The sequence below is a fragment of the Cynocephalus volans genome, chromosome 10 (genome assembly GCF_027409185.1).
Source record: "Cynocephalus volans isolate mCynVol1 chromosome 10, mCynVol1.pri, whole genome shotgun sequence".
In the NCBI taxonomy this organism is placed as follows: Eukaryota; Metazoa; Chordata; class Mammalia; order Dermoptera; family Cynocephalidae; genus Cynocephalus; species Cynocephalus volans.
Window position 1 is genome coordinate 24,565,040 of NC_084469.1, and position 14,815 is coordinate 24,579,854.

The 14,815-nt window shown below is 52.4% G+C and overlaps 1 protein-coding gene across 1 annotated transcript in view; it reads right to left on the reverse strand.

Annotated features, from left to right (window-relative positions):
* RAB11FIP4 (RAB11 family interacting protein 4) overlaps positions 1-14,815 on the reverse strand; it is a 114,928-nt gene that overhangs the window by 78,818 nt on the left and 21,295 nt on the right. Inside the window, exons 2-3 of the mRNA XM_063112697.1 lie at positions 3,789-3,876; positions 2,204-2,292 (exon numbers count right to left, since the gene is read on the reverse strand). Coding sequence (XP_062968767.1) covers positions 2,204-2,292; positions 3,789-3,876 — 177 coding nt within the window. The remainder of the gene's footprint in view (positions 1-2,203; positions 2,293-3,788; positions 3,877-14,815) is intronic.

Here is a 14,815-nt window from a genome sequence, read left to right on the forward strand (position 1 = left end):
ATCTTTTCTGGAAGCGTGGATGGCAGTGTGGGGCCACAAAAGCCACCGAAGACCTCCGGGAACACAACCCTGCTCCCGGTGCCACTGGTGGGTAAGCACCCGGGACCTCGGCTCCACTCTGCCCTCCAGCTCCTCGGGGGCAGGGCCATATTTTGACATAATTTTGAAACACCCGTATCCAAGGGTAAAACGAAAAATGTAAACTGTAACTTCAGCACCACTTTCTAATGCTGATCGCTAAGATACAGCACCAGGAGGCAAGGAATTACCATGTCGTATCAGTCTGTTTTCTCACTGAATTTCTGCAACAGACCCTCTAGATTGGTATGGCAAGGGCTGTTTTACAGCTGAGGACACTGAGGCTCTGAGGGGTTGAGAGGAACTCGCCTGGCGTTGCATGGCTAGTCAGCGGCTGAGGTGGGGTACACGTCCAGTTCTGGGTGACCCTGCATCTCACCTCCTCATTCTGCTTTCTGCTCAGCAATCCACAAAGGGCCCACTCCAAAGACTTCTGGGGCACTGAATGTTTGCCTCACACTGGGGTCCACTGCCCTGATCCTGGTCCCATCAGTTGCCCCAAACACATGTTCGCCCCACAGGTAGTACTGGGCCTATCAAGGCAGGCCTGGAGCCCAGCTGTCTTTGCTCATCCCTGACGGCTTTCACTGTGAGCACAGCCCCCTGAGGTCCAGCCACCTGACTCCTACCTTGAGGCTCCAACCTGCACCGGGTGGCTGGCTTGGTCTCTTCACCTTGGAGCCTTGGCTTTCTCCAACACACCTTGCTCGGCAGCTCTTAGCACTATGGCCCTCCTTAGGGACTCGCCCCTGCCCAGTCCTGTCCACAGAACCCAACCCTGATCCCCTTACCCAGCTGGATCCCAAAAGGCCCGCCCCTGGCCACAGGAACCTCTGGGGTCCTAGGCCTCCTTCATGTATAAAAAATACTCATGTTTTTTGGGTCCACATGAGGCACCAACCAGAGCTGGAGAAAAGGTTTTGGAGCTGGCTGGGACGAGAAACCAAAATAATCCTCTTCTAGCTCTGGGGTGTCTCAGCCAGCAGGGACCTTAGAGGTTGTCTGCATGTGCATCTCAAACTGTTTCTCTGTAGAATGAAGCTGCAAGCATTTGAAAAAGTTGTTCAAAGTTTTATACTAAACACATCATCAGGCAATGACAACAGTAAAAAGTCCGTGGTGACTGTGGTATGATAACATTTGGTCCTTGTCTCCACTTCCCGGCACAGAGCTCCTAAGACCCTTGGAATTTCCTGATAGGAGTGGCTTTTATTCACACAAGCCCATTCCGAGGACACCTGAGTTTATGTGTATGGGGTGACTCAGGGTGGAGCTCCTATGTACCTTCAGGATGATGCCCGTCACCAGAAAGATCCAACTCATGGTTAGATGGCCCCACCTACCCCCCACCTCCAGGGAAAGGAGAGGGGCTGGAGATTGGGTTATCTTGAGCAGTGAGATTCAGAGAGCTTCAGAGTTGGTGAACACAGCTAGGCACCCACAGAGGGCGGGAAAGCTCTGGGCCAACCCTCCCCGTATCTTGTCCTGTGCATCTCTTCCATTTGGCTATACCTGAGTCAATCCTTTAGAATAAACCAGTTACAGAACCTATAATGTATTTCTGAGTTGTTCTAGTGAATTACCAAACCTGAGAGGGGCAGGGTTGTGGGAACCCCCAAATTTGTAGTTGGCTGGCCAGAAGTGCCACTGGCACCCTGCAAGACTGCCCCCTGACTCATGGGGTCTGTGCTAACTCTGGGTAGTTAGTGTCGGATTGAATTGAGTTGCTGGACACCAAGTTGGTGCCAGAAAATTGGGGAATTCGTTGTTCTTTAGAAAAAACCACACAGGGGCCTGCCAGATCGGAGGGTCATGGCATAGGAGAAAAGGAAAAAAATTCTAGTCCTGCCTGTCTGACCTCAAGCCTGTTACTTCTCCCCTCTGGGACTCAGTTTCTCCTTGTACCATAGTGCGGGAGTAAAGATGGTCTGTGAGGACCCCCAGCTCTTACACACCCTGCTGTGGCTTCCCAATGGGCTTCATTGCTCCTGTTCCAAAAACCGTCTTGACTTTGATGCCAAAGGGCTCTCAGAGGGACGTTCTGGGTCCTTCCAGATACTAAAAAGGCAGAGCAAAGGGGAGAAGACTGAGAAGATGCCAGACAGAGTGTGGGGAGGGCTCTTACCTGCTCCACACAGTCTGGGATCTCTGGTGCACATGGCGGTGTCCCCGCACTCTCCATGGACAGCACATCCTTCAGCAGCTCCTCACACCCTGTGGGCGGAGATACAGACGGACAGACAGACAGTGAAGGGTCACAGTTCTGCTTGGCATGGAGAAGTATCTGAGACTCCCCGGCCTTGGTTGCGAAGGACTGAGGGGAGGCAGGGGCCCACGTCTACAAGAGACCAGCTGATCACTCAACGACAGGGATGGAGCATCGAGGCTGTGGGGATACTGGTTCAGGGCGCTGTGGAAGGAGCTGAGACAGTCCCTTGCCCTCAAGACATTCTTCCATTGGGCCTAACCCCAACAGGGAACACACAGAAGAGAGACTCCCAAATGCAGAGGGCAGGCTGGGGGCAAAGGGAATCAAGGAGGCCTTCCTGGAGGAAGGGATATAAGACAATACTTCCCTGCCTGGCCCACAGGGACTCCAGACATACCCATGTCCCTGAGGCTGAGTGCCCCCCACCAAGTCCTGCAAACTCCAAAACCTAGGAAAGGGCCACCCTTGGGATGGCTCTACCTCCTGCTGACTCAGTGACACAGGTGGCCTCCCACCTGGGTTCTTCAGCAAATGTCCCAAAGTTGTATTGGACAAAGGGGATAAAACCAGCAAAGGAACCAGCATATGCACATGGCAGGTGCAATCTGTGGTGGCCCAAAGAATCGAACAAATCTATTTAGAAAACCTTTACAGGGGACCTTCTGTGTGCTGTCCCCCCACCTCTTGCTCCCCTTCACCCCTCACTTCCTACTGAAGTGATTCCTGCTTCTTTCCCACCCTCCCAGGACTCAGAGGTTCCCCACAGAGAAGGATTCACCCTGATCTGACCCACCCAGACAGGAAAATACGGCTTCCAGGGCTAGCTGGTTAGCTCAGCTGGTTCGAGCATGGTGCTGATAACACCAAGGTCCAGGGTTCGATCCCTGTACCGGCCAGCTGCCAATACACAACAAGTATGGCTTCCTTCATGGATAACAGGGCACCTTGGGACTCCTGGAAGTAACTGTATTTTCTCTTCATAGCTAGTGGGAGGGCCTTAGCAAGCCCACCTGGCTGGCAACCCTAAGCCACTTGCTCAGATAAGCAGCTCACTAGTAGGTAAGGGTGGCCATATTCTGATTCCTAGAAGTTTCTCACAACTGGGCTTTGAATTTGGGGAAAAAGAGAGAGGGGTTTTATACTGCCCCCTTAAAGCGGGGAGGCAGGGAAGAAAGGAAGGAATTAGGAGTTGGGGGTGGGGGTGGGGAAAGAAATAAGGGAAATGGGAGGGAGGGAGACAAGGTGACCAGCTCTGCTGAGGTTTGCCCAGAACTGTCCTGGCTTTCAAACTGGCAGTCCCTCCCCTGCCCTGGTAACTCCTCAGGAGCTGGGTCAGGCTAGAGGCTGAGAGAGGAAAAGGAGGAGGAAGAAAGCAGAGGGGGCAGGCGGCGGAAGGGCGGGCACCCCTGACCGTGGGTGTGGGGCGCCCTGGCAGAGGGGCAGAGACCTGCAGCCCCCCCAGCCCGACAGCACCCTGAGCCCCTCTCCTGGAAGACCCCACCTTTCATGGCGAACACCCCCCGGCAGAAGTCTTTGAAGTTGATTCTCCCCAGGTCATTGGGATCCAAATATTTTACAAGTTTTTCTACCTGTGGGAAGGAAAAAGGACAAGTGTGAGGCTCGGGGAGCTGGGATGGCAGGAGGCTGTGGACAGAGCCCAGAGGACACCAGTGGGCCCCTCCCAGTCCCCTCCCCCTCCTCCCCGGGCCAGCACCAGGCCCCAGGCGGCTGTGGGGCCACCTTATCCTTCTGGGGTTGACAGACAACGGGTGGGGAAAAGCAAAACCAGCTCTTGCAGGGCCGAGCCTCCTGCAAGCCCTTCCCCACCGAGCCCGGCCCGCTGAAAGCAAAACGCCCGCCTGGCATTTTCCAACAGCGGTTTCCTTCACGCAAAACGAACACCACCTCGGTGCGAAAAATCTAGAAACCCTGCTGTATCCCACTTTTCTTTCAAAAGACATAGTGTTAACCACATTTTTGAAAATTTGTATTTTATCATTCTGAGAGCCTTGGGCCAATTCCCCATGTCAGCAAGGAGATCTTATGTAACACTGTGTAAATTATTTAAAATTACAGATTAAATAAGGTTTAAGGCAAAACCAAGTTTGGTCCTGCGAGCAGCTCTGTCTGCAGAACGCTGTAGGGGGGCGAGCACCCCGGGGTGGATCCTGGCTGCTGCTCATGCCGTTTCCTGACCCAGGCCCTGGCTCTGCGGAGAAAACGTACTGAGCTGTGCACTGATGGCCGGTGTACTTTTCTGTCCTGTTTGTACCCTATACTTCAATAAAAAGTGTTAAAAAAATAAATTAGGAAATAAGGTTTAGCCCAAAAGAGTCAGCCATTCCTGACGTTGGGGAACCTCTCTCCCACTAAGAGTGAGCCTATCAGAAGCTTCTTCCATGCAGCCTGGTGTGTGCAACCCACACTGTGACTGGATATAAAACCTTCTGCCCAGAGAAGACACCATAATTTACTTAATCACCCTTACTCGTTGGGCATTTTGGTTAGGGGGTTTCTACAGCTGTGCGGATGGGCTCTCTGGCCTCTAAGATTCTTGACTTCCTCATCACTGGTCACTTTTCCCTCACATCCCATCTCAGCCACAAAGTCCCTGGGTCAACTCGGTCCTCACCTCCTCCAGTACCACTCGCTCAAACATCCCACTCCCGGACCCCATCCTTCCTTTCTTCAGCATCATTGGGACTGCTCCCTCTCACCCATATCCAATCCATATCCTACTGTATCCCAAAGCTATCTTCTTTTCCACATCACTCCTGGAACCCCCAACGCCTGGTCACAGCCACCATCATCTCACACCTTGACGAGGCAAGTCTTCTAATTCATGTCCCCTCTTCCACTTTCAGTCCCCTCCAATCCATTACCCTTTCCAGTCAGATCATGTCAACCACACTTCTTAAAACCTTCCAGTGACTTTCTGTGACACTTAAGATAAAATCTAAACTCTGCGACATGGCCTACATGGCCCCATCTCCTCTGTCCCTCTAGCTCCACATCTTCCTACTCTCTCTCTCACTCACTGTGCTCCAACCACACCGGCCCTCCCTCGGTCAGCTCCTCAAGTACACCAGGCTCTTTTCTGCCTCAGGGCCTTTGCACATGCTGTTCTCTGTATCTCAAACGCCTGTCCCCCCCTTCATTATCTGGCAACATCTATTCATTCTTCAGGTCTCCCTCTGTACCTCTGCTCAATATCCCTCCCCCAGACAGGCCTGTCCTAACCATCCCCATTTAATTAGGGCCCACCCTGCTGCTACCCTGTCTTGTAGCACTCTATACTTTTTCTTCCAACTATTTTTTGCAATTTGTAATTATGTGTTTATGTGATAATTTGATTAATTTATATCTTCCCTCTACAAAGTAAGTTCCCTAAGGGCAAGGACCTTGTCTATCTATATCACCACTGTATACTTGGTAGCCTGCACCATGATTGGCACGTAATAGAAGCTTCATAAATATTTGTTTCATAAATGAACATAAATGGTTCTACAAAACATCTAAGTTTTTAAGGCATTTGATAAGAGTTGCCAAACTGTTCTCTCTAAAGATGTCTCAACTTAATCTTCAGTCAGAGCAACTGACTTCAAACTTGTCAGCCCTGGGTACTTTTTCCTAGTCTTTGACGTTGGTCAGTTTTGTAAGTACTATCTTTTCCTGTCAATTGGAGCCATTTTTTCCCTAAAATTTCCAACACCTGAATCCCAGCTTCTTGACATTTCTTCTGGAAGCCTGTTTCTGAATCAACCAAACACTTAGTGGCAGCCCCTCTTCAGCATACTTGCAAGCATTCATTCATTCATTCATTCATTCGTTGGTCATTCATTCACTCAACAAGAGACGACTGAGCACCTCCTGCCTTGGGGGCACTCTGCTGGGGCTGATGGCAGTAGTTGCTGGTCCCTCCTATTGGCTTTCCAAACACGTGGTCACACAGATATACACGTGCACAGTTACGCATACACACATGCACACACACACTCATCATCAGGCACCTTGCCCTCCCTCTAATAATCTCAGTATCTACGGTGCAGCTGGGCCAGGAGGAGCTCTTTCCAGATCTCAGGCTGGGTTGCAGATGATGGTTTGATGGCACTCCGGGAACTGCACAGCCCGTAGGGGAGGGATTACTGTTACTGCTGTCATTGTTGACACTGTCATGAGCAGAGCCACTTCCACCCCTCACTGCCCACACACAGAAGCCCAACTGTGTTGGGGGATTATTTGATTCATAAGGACCAGGTTTCCTGCTCGCCCACAGGACAATTCCAGCATGGGAGCTGCAGCAGGGGCCTGAAGCCCTGGTCACTACCAGTGGCCTGGCACCATGAGGCCATGCCCAGCAGGCTTCAGAAGGTGAGCAGCGGGCAGAGAGCCCCTACGCAGCCATCTCCCCCACCCTGAGCAGGTGGCTCTGTGCTTTTACCTCTATTCCAGCTGACTTTGCTTTTCCACTCTGGTGAAATCTGGGGGTGAGTGATGGGCAGAGGGGACATGCAATATCCTCCCTGTGACCCACCCCCACCGAGCCTGGTACCTAATGGGCTCTTGTGAAAGGCCTGCAGAATTTCAGTGCAGGAGGAAGGTGGCCTTTTGTCAGCTCCTGCTCAGCCACAGCCTCCTGAGCATTGCGGCTTCCCTCCCCCCCAACACTTCCAAGTCATAGCAGCCTCTGACACTGCCAGGTAAAGACGTGGCTTCTGAGAATAGCAATGTCTAGGTGTCACCTGCAGGGCTGTGGGGGAGCCCACCCCCCACCCCAGCTGACATTCCACCTCCTCTCTTCCTATATCGCCATTGTGGGAAGTCTATGAATGCAGAGATAGGCCAGGAACATCGCTACAATCCTCTACAAGGTCAGGGGCTATGCCTTAATTATCTCTGTGGCAAGTCAAGGGCAGAGTCTGTCACAGAGTGTTGAATGGCTGATGAGGAGCCCCCATCTCAAATCTACCTAAGAGGCAGCAGTGTACGGATTGGGATTCTGTGATCCATGAGTCCATAACTCCCTGGGGCTGGGAGACACTGGTGGGGCAGGCTGTCCACTCCTCTGCCTCCAGGGAAATCCCACCTGGAACAGAGGTGGGGGTGGGGGTGTTTGATGACAAGCAGATAGATGAGGACCTGGAGAGCCCCGAGCCATGGCCCGGGCTGTAGCTGGAGGTGCACACTGGCTGTGACCTCCCTTCTCTCCAGCTACTCCCACAGGTCTATTCAAAGAGTGGGGTCCCAGAGTGTACATGAAGTGCCATGTACACTGCTGTCCAGCCCTTTAGAAAAGTCAGGATCACTGACTTTACAGAATTATAACACACACTGGTTATTACCAATAAATACCATAACTGTAGGCTCGATGTTTTTTTAAAATAAATAATAACATTGTTTATGTAGAGAGGTATTAATAGTCTTCGTTGGGTCCATGGAGGGCTTGCCACAAGCCACAGTGTGGTGCTAAGCTCTGGATGTACATAGTTTCATTTAATCCCTACAACAATTTTAATAGTAGCTACTATTATATTCCTTAACTGTAAAGGAAACTGAGGCTCAGAGACGTTAAGACATTTAGATAGAGAGTCTGCAGTGGTAACTCTTTTTTTTTTGTCTTTTTCGTGGCCGGCGCTCAGCCAGTGAGTGCACGGGCCATTCCTATATAGGATCTGAACCTGCGGTGGGAGCGTTGCTGTGCTCCCAGCGCTGCACTCTCCCGAGTGCGCCACGGGCTCGGCTGCAGTGGTAACTCTAAAACCCGGGTCTCGCTGACCCCAGAGTGTCAGCCTCTGCTCTATTCTTCCTTTCTGCACCGCTGCAATGTGGGAGACCTCAGGAGCCAGACGCAGTCCTCGCCGGGCTGTCTGTACTGAAGTGTTGGTTCAATCTCCCTGGTGTATCAAAAGCATTTTACCCCCATGGCTGGGACCCACCACCTTGATCATGAAGACTCTTGACCCTCCTGGACACTTTTTGCCAATGTACCTAGTACCTTTTGCCAGTGCACCCCAGGGGTGCATTCAGCTGACCCAGCACTTCATTTTTCACAGACAGGGAAGCCAAGTCCCAGGTGGGGGAAGGGGCTTGCTCAGGGTCACACAAGGAGCACAGCAAATAACCACCCACCCATGGTCTTGGTGGTGAACATGGGCCACAGGCAGCGGAGGAAGGGCGCCCACCCAAGGACACAGCACGCCTGGCTCAGCAGCCCTGGGGCTCCCAGGCGAGGGGGGAGTGGCTTGTTGGGCTGGCAGGGACTGCAGGAGCAGCTGTTGTTGCTGAAGCACACACAGCTGGGCCGCCGAGCTGGCTGCCAGGGAAATTGGTTGTTTCACTTGCAGTAAAATATTGATCTTTCCTTATTTGGGCCACTCAATTACCAGGCTTCCCCTGCTATTTCTGTTGCCTTTCTCTTCAGGCTGACTTTCCCCCCACTCATTCCCCCTGGGCCACATCTCTTCCAGCTCAGACCAGACGATGTCAGAAGCTCAATGCTGCTGCTCTCTGATTGATCACCAGCCGGAGCCTTCCTGAGCCTGCGCCCAGCCACCCACGCCTCCCTAATCTCAAGGTCTGCAAACCAGAAAGACTCACATAAACCTCTTGCCTTTCTGGGATCTCAGCTGCCTCATCTGAACAAGGGACGAGAGCTGGCTTATCTCACTGTCGTCAGGCTCAGTCTGCACAGAGAGGTGCCTAATGAATGTCAGCCATTACTATTATTAATCAAAGCAAATGCTTAGTAACTTTTCCTTGTGCCGGGCACTGTTCTTAGCACTCTGTACATATGAATTTATTTAACCCTCACAACTGCCTGAGACAAAGATATTATGATTATTCCCATTTTACAAGTGAGGAAATTGAGACACAGACATTGAGGGTTAAGGTCACACAGCAGTGGGAGACAGTTGAACATGAACAGCTTGGCTCAGAGTTCATGCTCTTAACCAGTAATTATTATTATTTCTGCTAAAATAATTATAACCACTATTATCACAAGTTTGGGGGCTTCTCCTGACCAGAGAAAGACTAAATCTGTATTCCGCTCTCATTTCACCTAGAAAAATTGGCATTGGTGCAGGGAACACTTGCTTAAGAATTTGAATATTAAAGAAAAAACTAATTTCAATATGTTGTGCTGCCCAAGCAGAGGTCACCAACTAGCATCCCAGATGTGGCTTGCAGACAGACTTACAATTTGTTAATTAGATGCCAATATTAAAAAACAATCCATTGATGTAATCTAAAAATGATTAAAGAGGAAAAATCTATCAAAAGATGCAGAGAAACCAACTGACAAAATTCAACATCTGTTCATGATAAAAACTCTCAGCAAACTAGGAGTAGAAGGGAACTTTTCAATCCTGGAGAAATGAAAGCTTACATCACACACACACAAAATCTGCATACAAATGTCTGCAGCAGTGTTATACATAATCACTGAAAACTGGAAAAATCCTAAATGCCCTCCAACAAGTGAACAGATAAGCAAAGTGTTCTGTGTAAAAAGGAACAAACTATCGATACCCCAAAGCATGGATGAGTCTCAAATGCATGCTGCTAAGTGAAAGCAGCCAGTCTCCAAAGGTTACAGGCTATATGATTCCATTTACATGGAAAAGGCAAAGCCGTAATGACAGAGATCAGATTGGTGGATGCCAAGGGTAAGGAAGAGAGGAAGAGTTTGAATACAAAGAGGCAGGAGGAGGGAAGCTGGGGATGACCTGGTCTGTATCCTGATTGTGATGGGGGTTACAGGAATCTATGTGAATGTTAAAACTCATGGAATCTCATGTCCCCCAGCCCAGCTCCCACTCCTGGTGAATTTTACTGTATGTAAAGTTAAAAAAAAAAAAAATTAAATCAAGGAAGCTGCACATAGAAACTGGGCTACCTGGCTTTTCTTGAAAAAATCTGATTTGGCAACAGTGGACCCATATTACCCCACAGCAACAACGGGCCACAGCTGAGTTCCAGCATACTCTTTAGATGGGGCATGTGCTCTGCTCCCCAGTTCACCACGGTAACCCCCAACCTCAAGTTCCCCACCCCTACCCCCACCTGCCCCACCCAGGCTGCTTCCCTTCCTGGCCCTGTGGACATTGGAGAGACATGTTCTGCTGCCCTGGGCAGAAACCCGGCTTGCCTGCACACCTGAGGTCTTCCATACCTGCAAAAGGAGTTCCAGGGCTTGGCCTGGGGTAGGATGGAGACGAGACTCCCCAGCATAAAAAGGCAGCCACAACTGAGGCAGGCAGGTCAAGAGGGGGAGGAACAGGTCCTCTGGAGGGCCAGAGGGGCCAACAAGGATAGTGGTGAGTCAGGGCTCCTCGAGGCTCCCTGCAGAGGGCACAGCCAAGGCTCAGTTCCAGGCGAGGAGCTGTCAGTGCTGTGCAGCGCTGCTCCTCCACCTGTGAAAGTCATGCCCCTCAAGGAGCCTAGGTGGCCTTCGAGGTGCTTCTGAGGAGGGAGCTTTCTGGAGGAGTGAGGCAGTTGTTGGAGCCAGAACCTGCTCAAGAGTGGCCAGGCTGGAGGCCTTACACTCAGGGGACACCTGTGGGAACACTGGGGAACTGAACTTGGAATGAGGGCATCATACATGCTAGGACCAGCAGGACAGTCTCCTGCTAGGAGCTGGCCAGGGGCGAGGGATGGTGAGAAGGGCATGGCAGGCAGCAGGGAGTAGGGGAGAGAGACAGCATCCCAGCCAAGGCAGGTCTGAGGTGGCTGGAGGCTAAGTTGGTGGGGGTTGGGGGGAGTGTCATCAAGAGATGAAGCCAAGAGAAGGAACAGGGTCTGCAGGAGAAGGCTTGTAAGCCAGGCCGAGGTGTGGCGCTTTACCCTGAATAATAGCAACAGTAAGAAGAATCACAACTGCTCAGGGCTGCAGGGCACTCACTAGGTGTCAGGCATTGTTTAAGCACCTCAGGTGCACCGCTCTTCAGAGTCCTCCCTCAGAGCCTGGCCTCAGCCCACCACAGGTAAGGTTGGAATCCAACTTCCACCTGGCTCTGTCCCTCCTCTCACCACCCCAGGGGGCTCGGGCCCTTCCCAGGGCTCTCAGGGCAAAATGCTCCAGCTGCTTGTTTATCCACTTTCCAGGCAGTCCAGCGGCCTGATGTCAGAGCACACAATGCGGCCTGTATTCTGGAGCCCCACCCCCACGCCTGAGGGACAAGGAGCACAGGCAGCCACAGGCCTCTGCATTCATTCTCAGGAGAGGCAGGGAGGGGAGCCCGGCCAGAGTTTCAGCAAAACCGGCTGACACAAGGGACAAGAGAGGGGTTTCCAGAGTGGGTCCTGCCAGTCCCTGCACCCCAGGCGCAAGCTGAAGTGTCCACCTGTCCTGTTCTCCATGCCTGACCCCACCCCACCCACCACCTTCCAGGAGTCCACTCCCCTCCACGGGGAGGGCTGTTCCCTAGAATCAGTCAGAGCATTAAGCCCCATGTGACTGCTCAGGTAACGCACCAATGAAGCCAGCTCTATCTGGGCTTCAATACGTACTCACTGTGTGACTTTGGGCAAGTCATGTTACCTCCCTGGGCCTCAGTTTCCACATCCACAATGCACTGCTGACCAGCACACAGGACATTGTGAGGATCAACTGAAAATGACTGAGTAAAGGACACTGTAAAGTGCCATGGAAGTGTCAGGTGCTAGAGGTGCATAGAGGGGGACGTGAGAGTGAGCCTCTGCCCTGGGAGTGCCCTGCAGTGCGGTTTGAGGTCATAAAGTAGGTGGCCTCTAAGACCCTCTGTGAATTTCAAGGACGCTGTGCTCCTTGACCCTCAATCCAGCCCCGGCTCCACCGTCCATGACCTCACCATGTGGTGTTGGTGAGCCTCCTCCCCTCTCTGGGCCTCCGTTTCCCCATGTGGAAATGAGAGTGTTGGATGGCATTAATATTGAAGGTCTCTTCCAGCTCTGAAGTCTACAGGATCACAGTGTTTTCCCAGGGATGTCTGGGGTGGGCATGGGGTTGGGAGGGGGACAAGAAGGAAACCAGAGCAGAGGCACAGATGGGAGCAAAGGGCAGGGAGGCAAAGTCTCTGCTCAATGCCGCTTCCCCCGGGACCCATAAATGGCCTGGGCACCCCGGAGTGTGGCCCTGGGGAACCACGCAGCCTCTCTGAGCCTTTTACCTCCCCTCTTCTGTCAAGAAACAGTGACAAGGACTGAAGCAGGGCCTGTCAGTCACCTCTGTGCTGCCCCTCACCCCGCTCTCTTCCTTCCAGGCAGGGCAGCCCTGGTGTGGCTGAGGTGCCCACCTCCTGCTCAACCGGGTGCCTCAGGGCTCCTCCACCCCAGGGCGTGAGTTCTGATTGGACGGAGCCAGTCAGGTGGGCGTATCCCCCTGACAGTGGTTGGGTGAGGCAAAGGCAGGGTAAGCATCTCTGGCCAATGAGACATGAGGAGACACTTGCAGGGGGCTTCTGGGAGAGGCTGTCTCTGATGATGGCGGGGGCAGGGGGGTATCCACAGGAAGTGAAGCAGGAAGTTAGATAGAGACAAGGAGGAGGAAACCTGGTTATTTGCAAGTGGGAAAGCCTGACGTAGGCATGCACATGCGCAAAAACAGCCAAAGGCGACAAAGACAATTCCAGACAGGGAGCTCTGGCCCCACAATGGGCACCATTCGGTTGGAGCAATGAGTTCCCATTAGCCAGGGCGCCAATCAGCAGAGACTACACTCAGGGCTCGACCCATGACCCAGACACGATTCCAGCTAAGAGGACTTAAACCCCTGGGAATGTACCTGTCCGTGCTCTTGAGCCACTCTCTTGCTCGAGCCCGCTCCATCCTCTCCGAAGTGTCTTCTCACTTTGCTGAATAAAACTGCTCTCTGCTTTTCATCTCTGGCGTGTCTTGCCCAATTCTTTGTTCAAGACACTCAAGTTCCCTTAGCAGAAGTGCTCCCTCCCTTCTCCCCCGGGGACAGCAGATGCCATCTTGGGCTGGCATCACACTGGGGAAGCTCGATGGAAGGGAGCTGGGTCCTGGCTGATGCTTATGAGTCCTTGAAGCAACCAGCCCTGGAGCTGCCCTTCCTTGGGCCCTCGTGTTTAAGAACACAATTTCCTCAGCATTTAAGCCATTTTGAGTTGGTTCCTGGTCCTCAAAGCTGGAGGGTCACTAACCGATGAGGGACCCCTCCCCAAAGTCCTGCCAGGGTAAAAGGTGGTGACAAATGGTTGCATGAGTAAAGGTCTCATTGTGTTCAGTGCACAGTGGAGAGGGGTTGTGCCGTGTTACCCACTTTCCCAGGCAGTCCAGCTGTGCCAGCCAGGGCACCTCTGGCCAGGGTGGCCGGGCATCCAGAAGGGCCAGCCAGTACCATGGCTCAGTCACCGGGTACCCAGGCCACCGTCTCCTGGGAAGTGCTGTCTCCGGGCCACAGCTGGAAACGCCTTCCTTTAGGAGACCTCCAGCATGTCTGAGTGTCATCAAGCAGGCTCCTCACCCACAGCCTGCACCTGCGGCTGACCAGAATCCCTTAGGCCACCCACGAGGGCTTTGTTTGGTGTCTGAATAGGAATGAAAGTGACAGAAGCCTGGGTGGTCTCCGGAGCAGACTGGCCTATGCATGCATCTGTCCATCTGTCCGTTCCTTCCGCAAGCGTTTCCTCAGCTCCTCAGCCAGGTTCTGCCCGTGGAGGGACAGACAAGCTCCCAGGAAGCTTCCAGGGAAGGGACAGATGTCCTGTCATAGTTTTTGAGTGAAATAAAAATAGCCAAGGGAATAGCATAAAAGTGTGTAGATGACTGTTAATACTGCCACATGCCCAGGGACGGTACAATGTCACTCCCAGGCTCTGGAGGTAGACAGCGCTGAACTGGAACCCCTTCTCCTTCATTTACTAGCTGTGTGACCATAGGTGAATGACTCAGCCTCTCTGGGCAATAGGATCTGCCTCATCGTGTGTTAGAATTTAAAGGAAATGGCATCCTAAATTTAGCCTGGAAGCTGACAGAGAGCAGGCGCTAGATAAATGAGTGCTTGTACAGGCAGACCAAGCTTGGAAGCTAGTCATGAAGCTGTAAAGTCAAGCGACCTCTGTGTGCTGGGCTGGCCAGTCCTCTTACCTCCTCTTCTAAAGATTTTTAATTGGTTGAATTTAAAAATGAACTGGATCACTTTTAAACTCAGGGAAAAAAAACCCCAATAAAACTCTTTATTCTTTTAAAAAATTGCTCACAGTATTGTGGGGGAAGAGAAGACAGAATCCCCCTGAAAGGTACTACCCACACACCTCGCAGGGGGAGCCCAGAGGAGGCAGAGCACGCAGAGGGCTGGGGAGATGGCACAGCGGGGACTTGGAGGAGGTGCCGGTCATGCTGGGCCTCCAGGACGGCGGAACGAACACTGTGGGAGGGGGCGGCGGCGTTGGTTCTGGAAGTGGGGGGACTTTAGCACCAGCAAAAGCAGGGAAGGGGAGACGAGCCAAGGTCAGGCCCTGGGGGTGCCCAAAGGGTCTGGGGCACCGCCAGCTGCCCCGTGTGGCCGAAGGGCGTGGGGAGGCT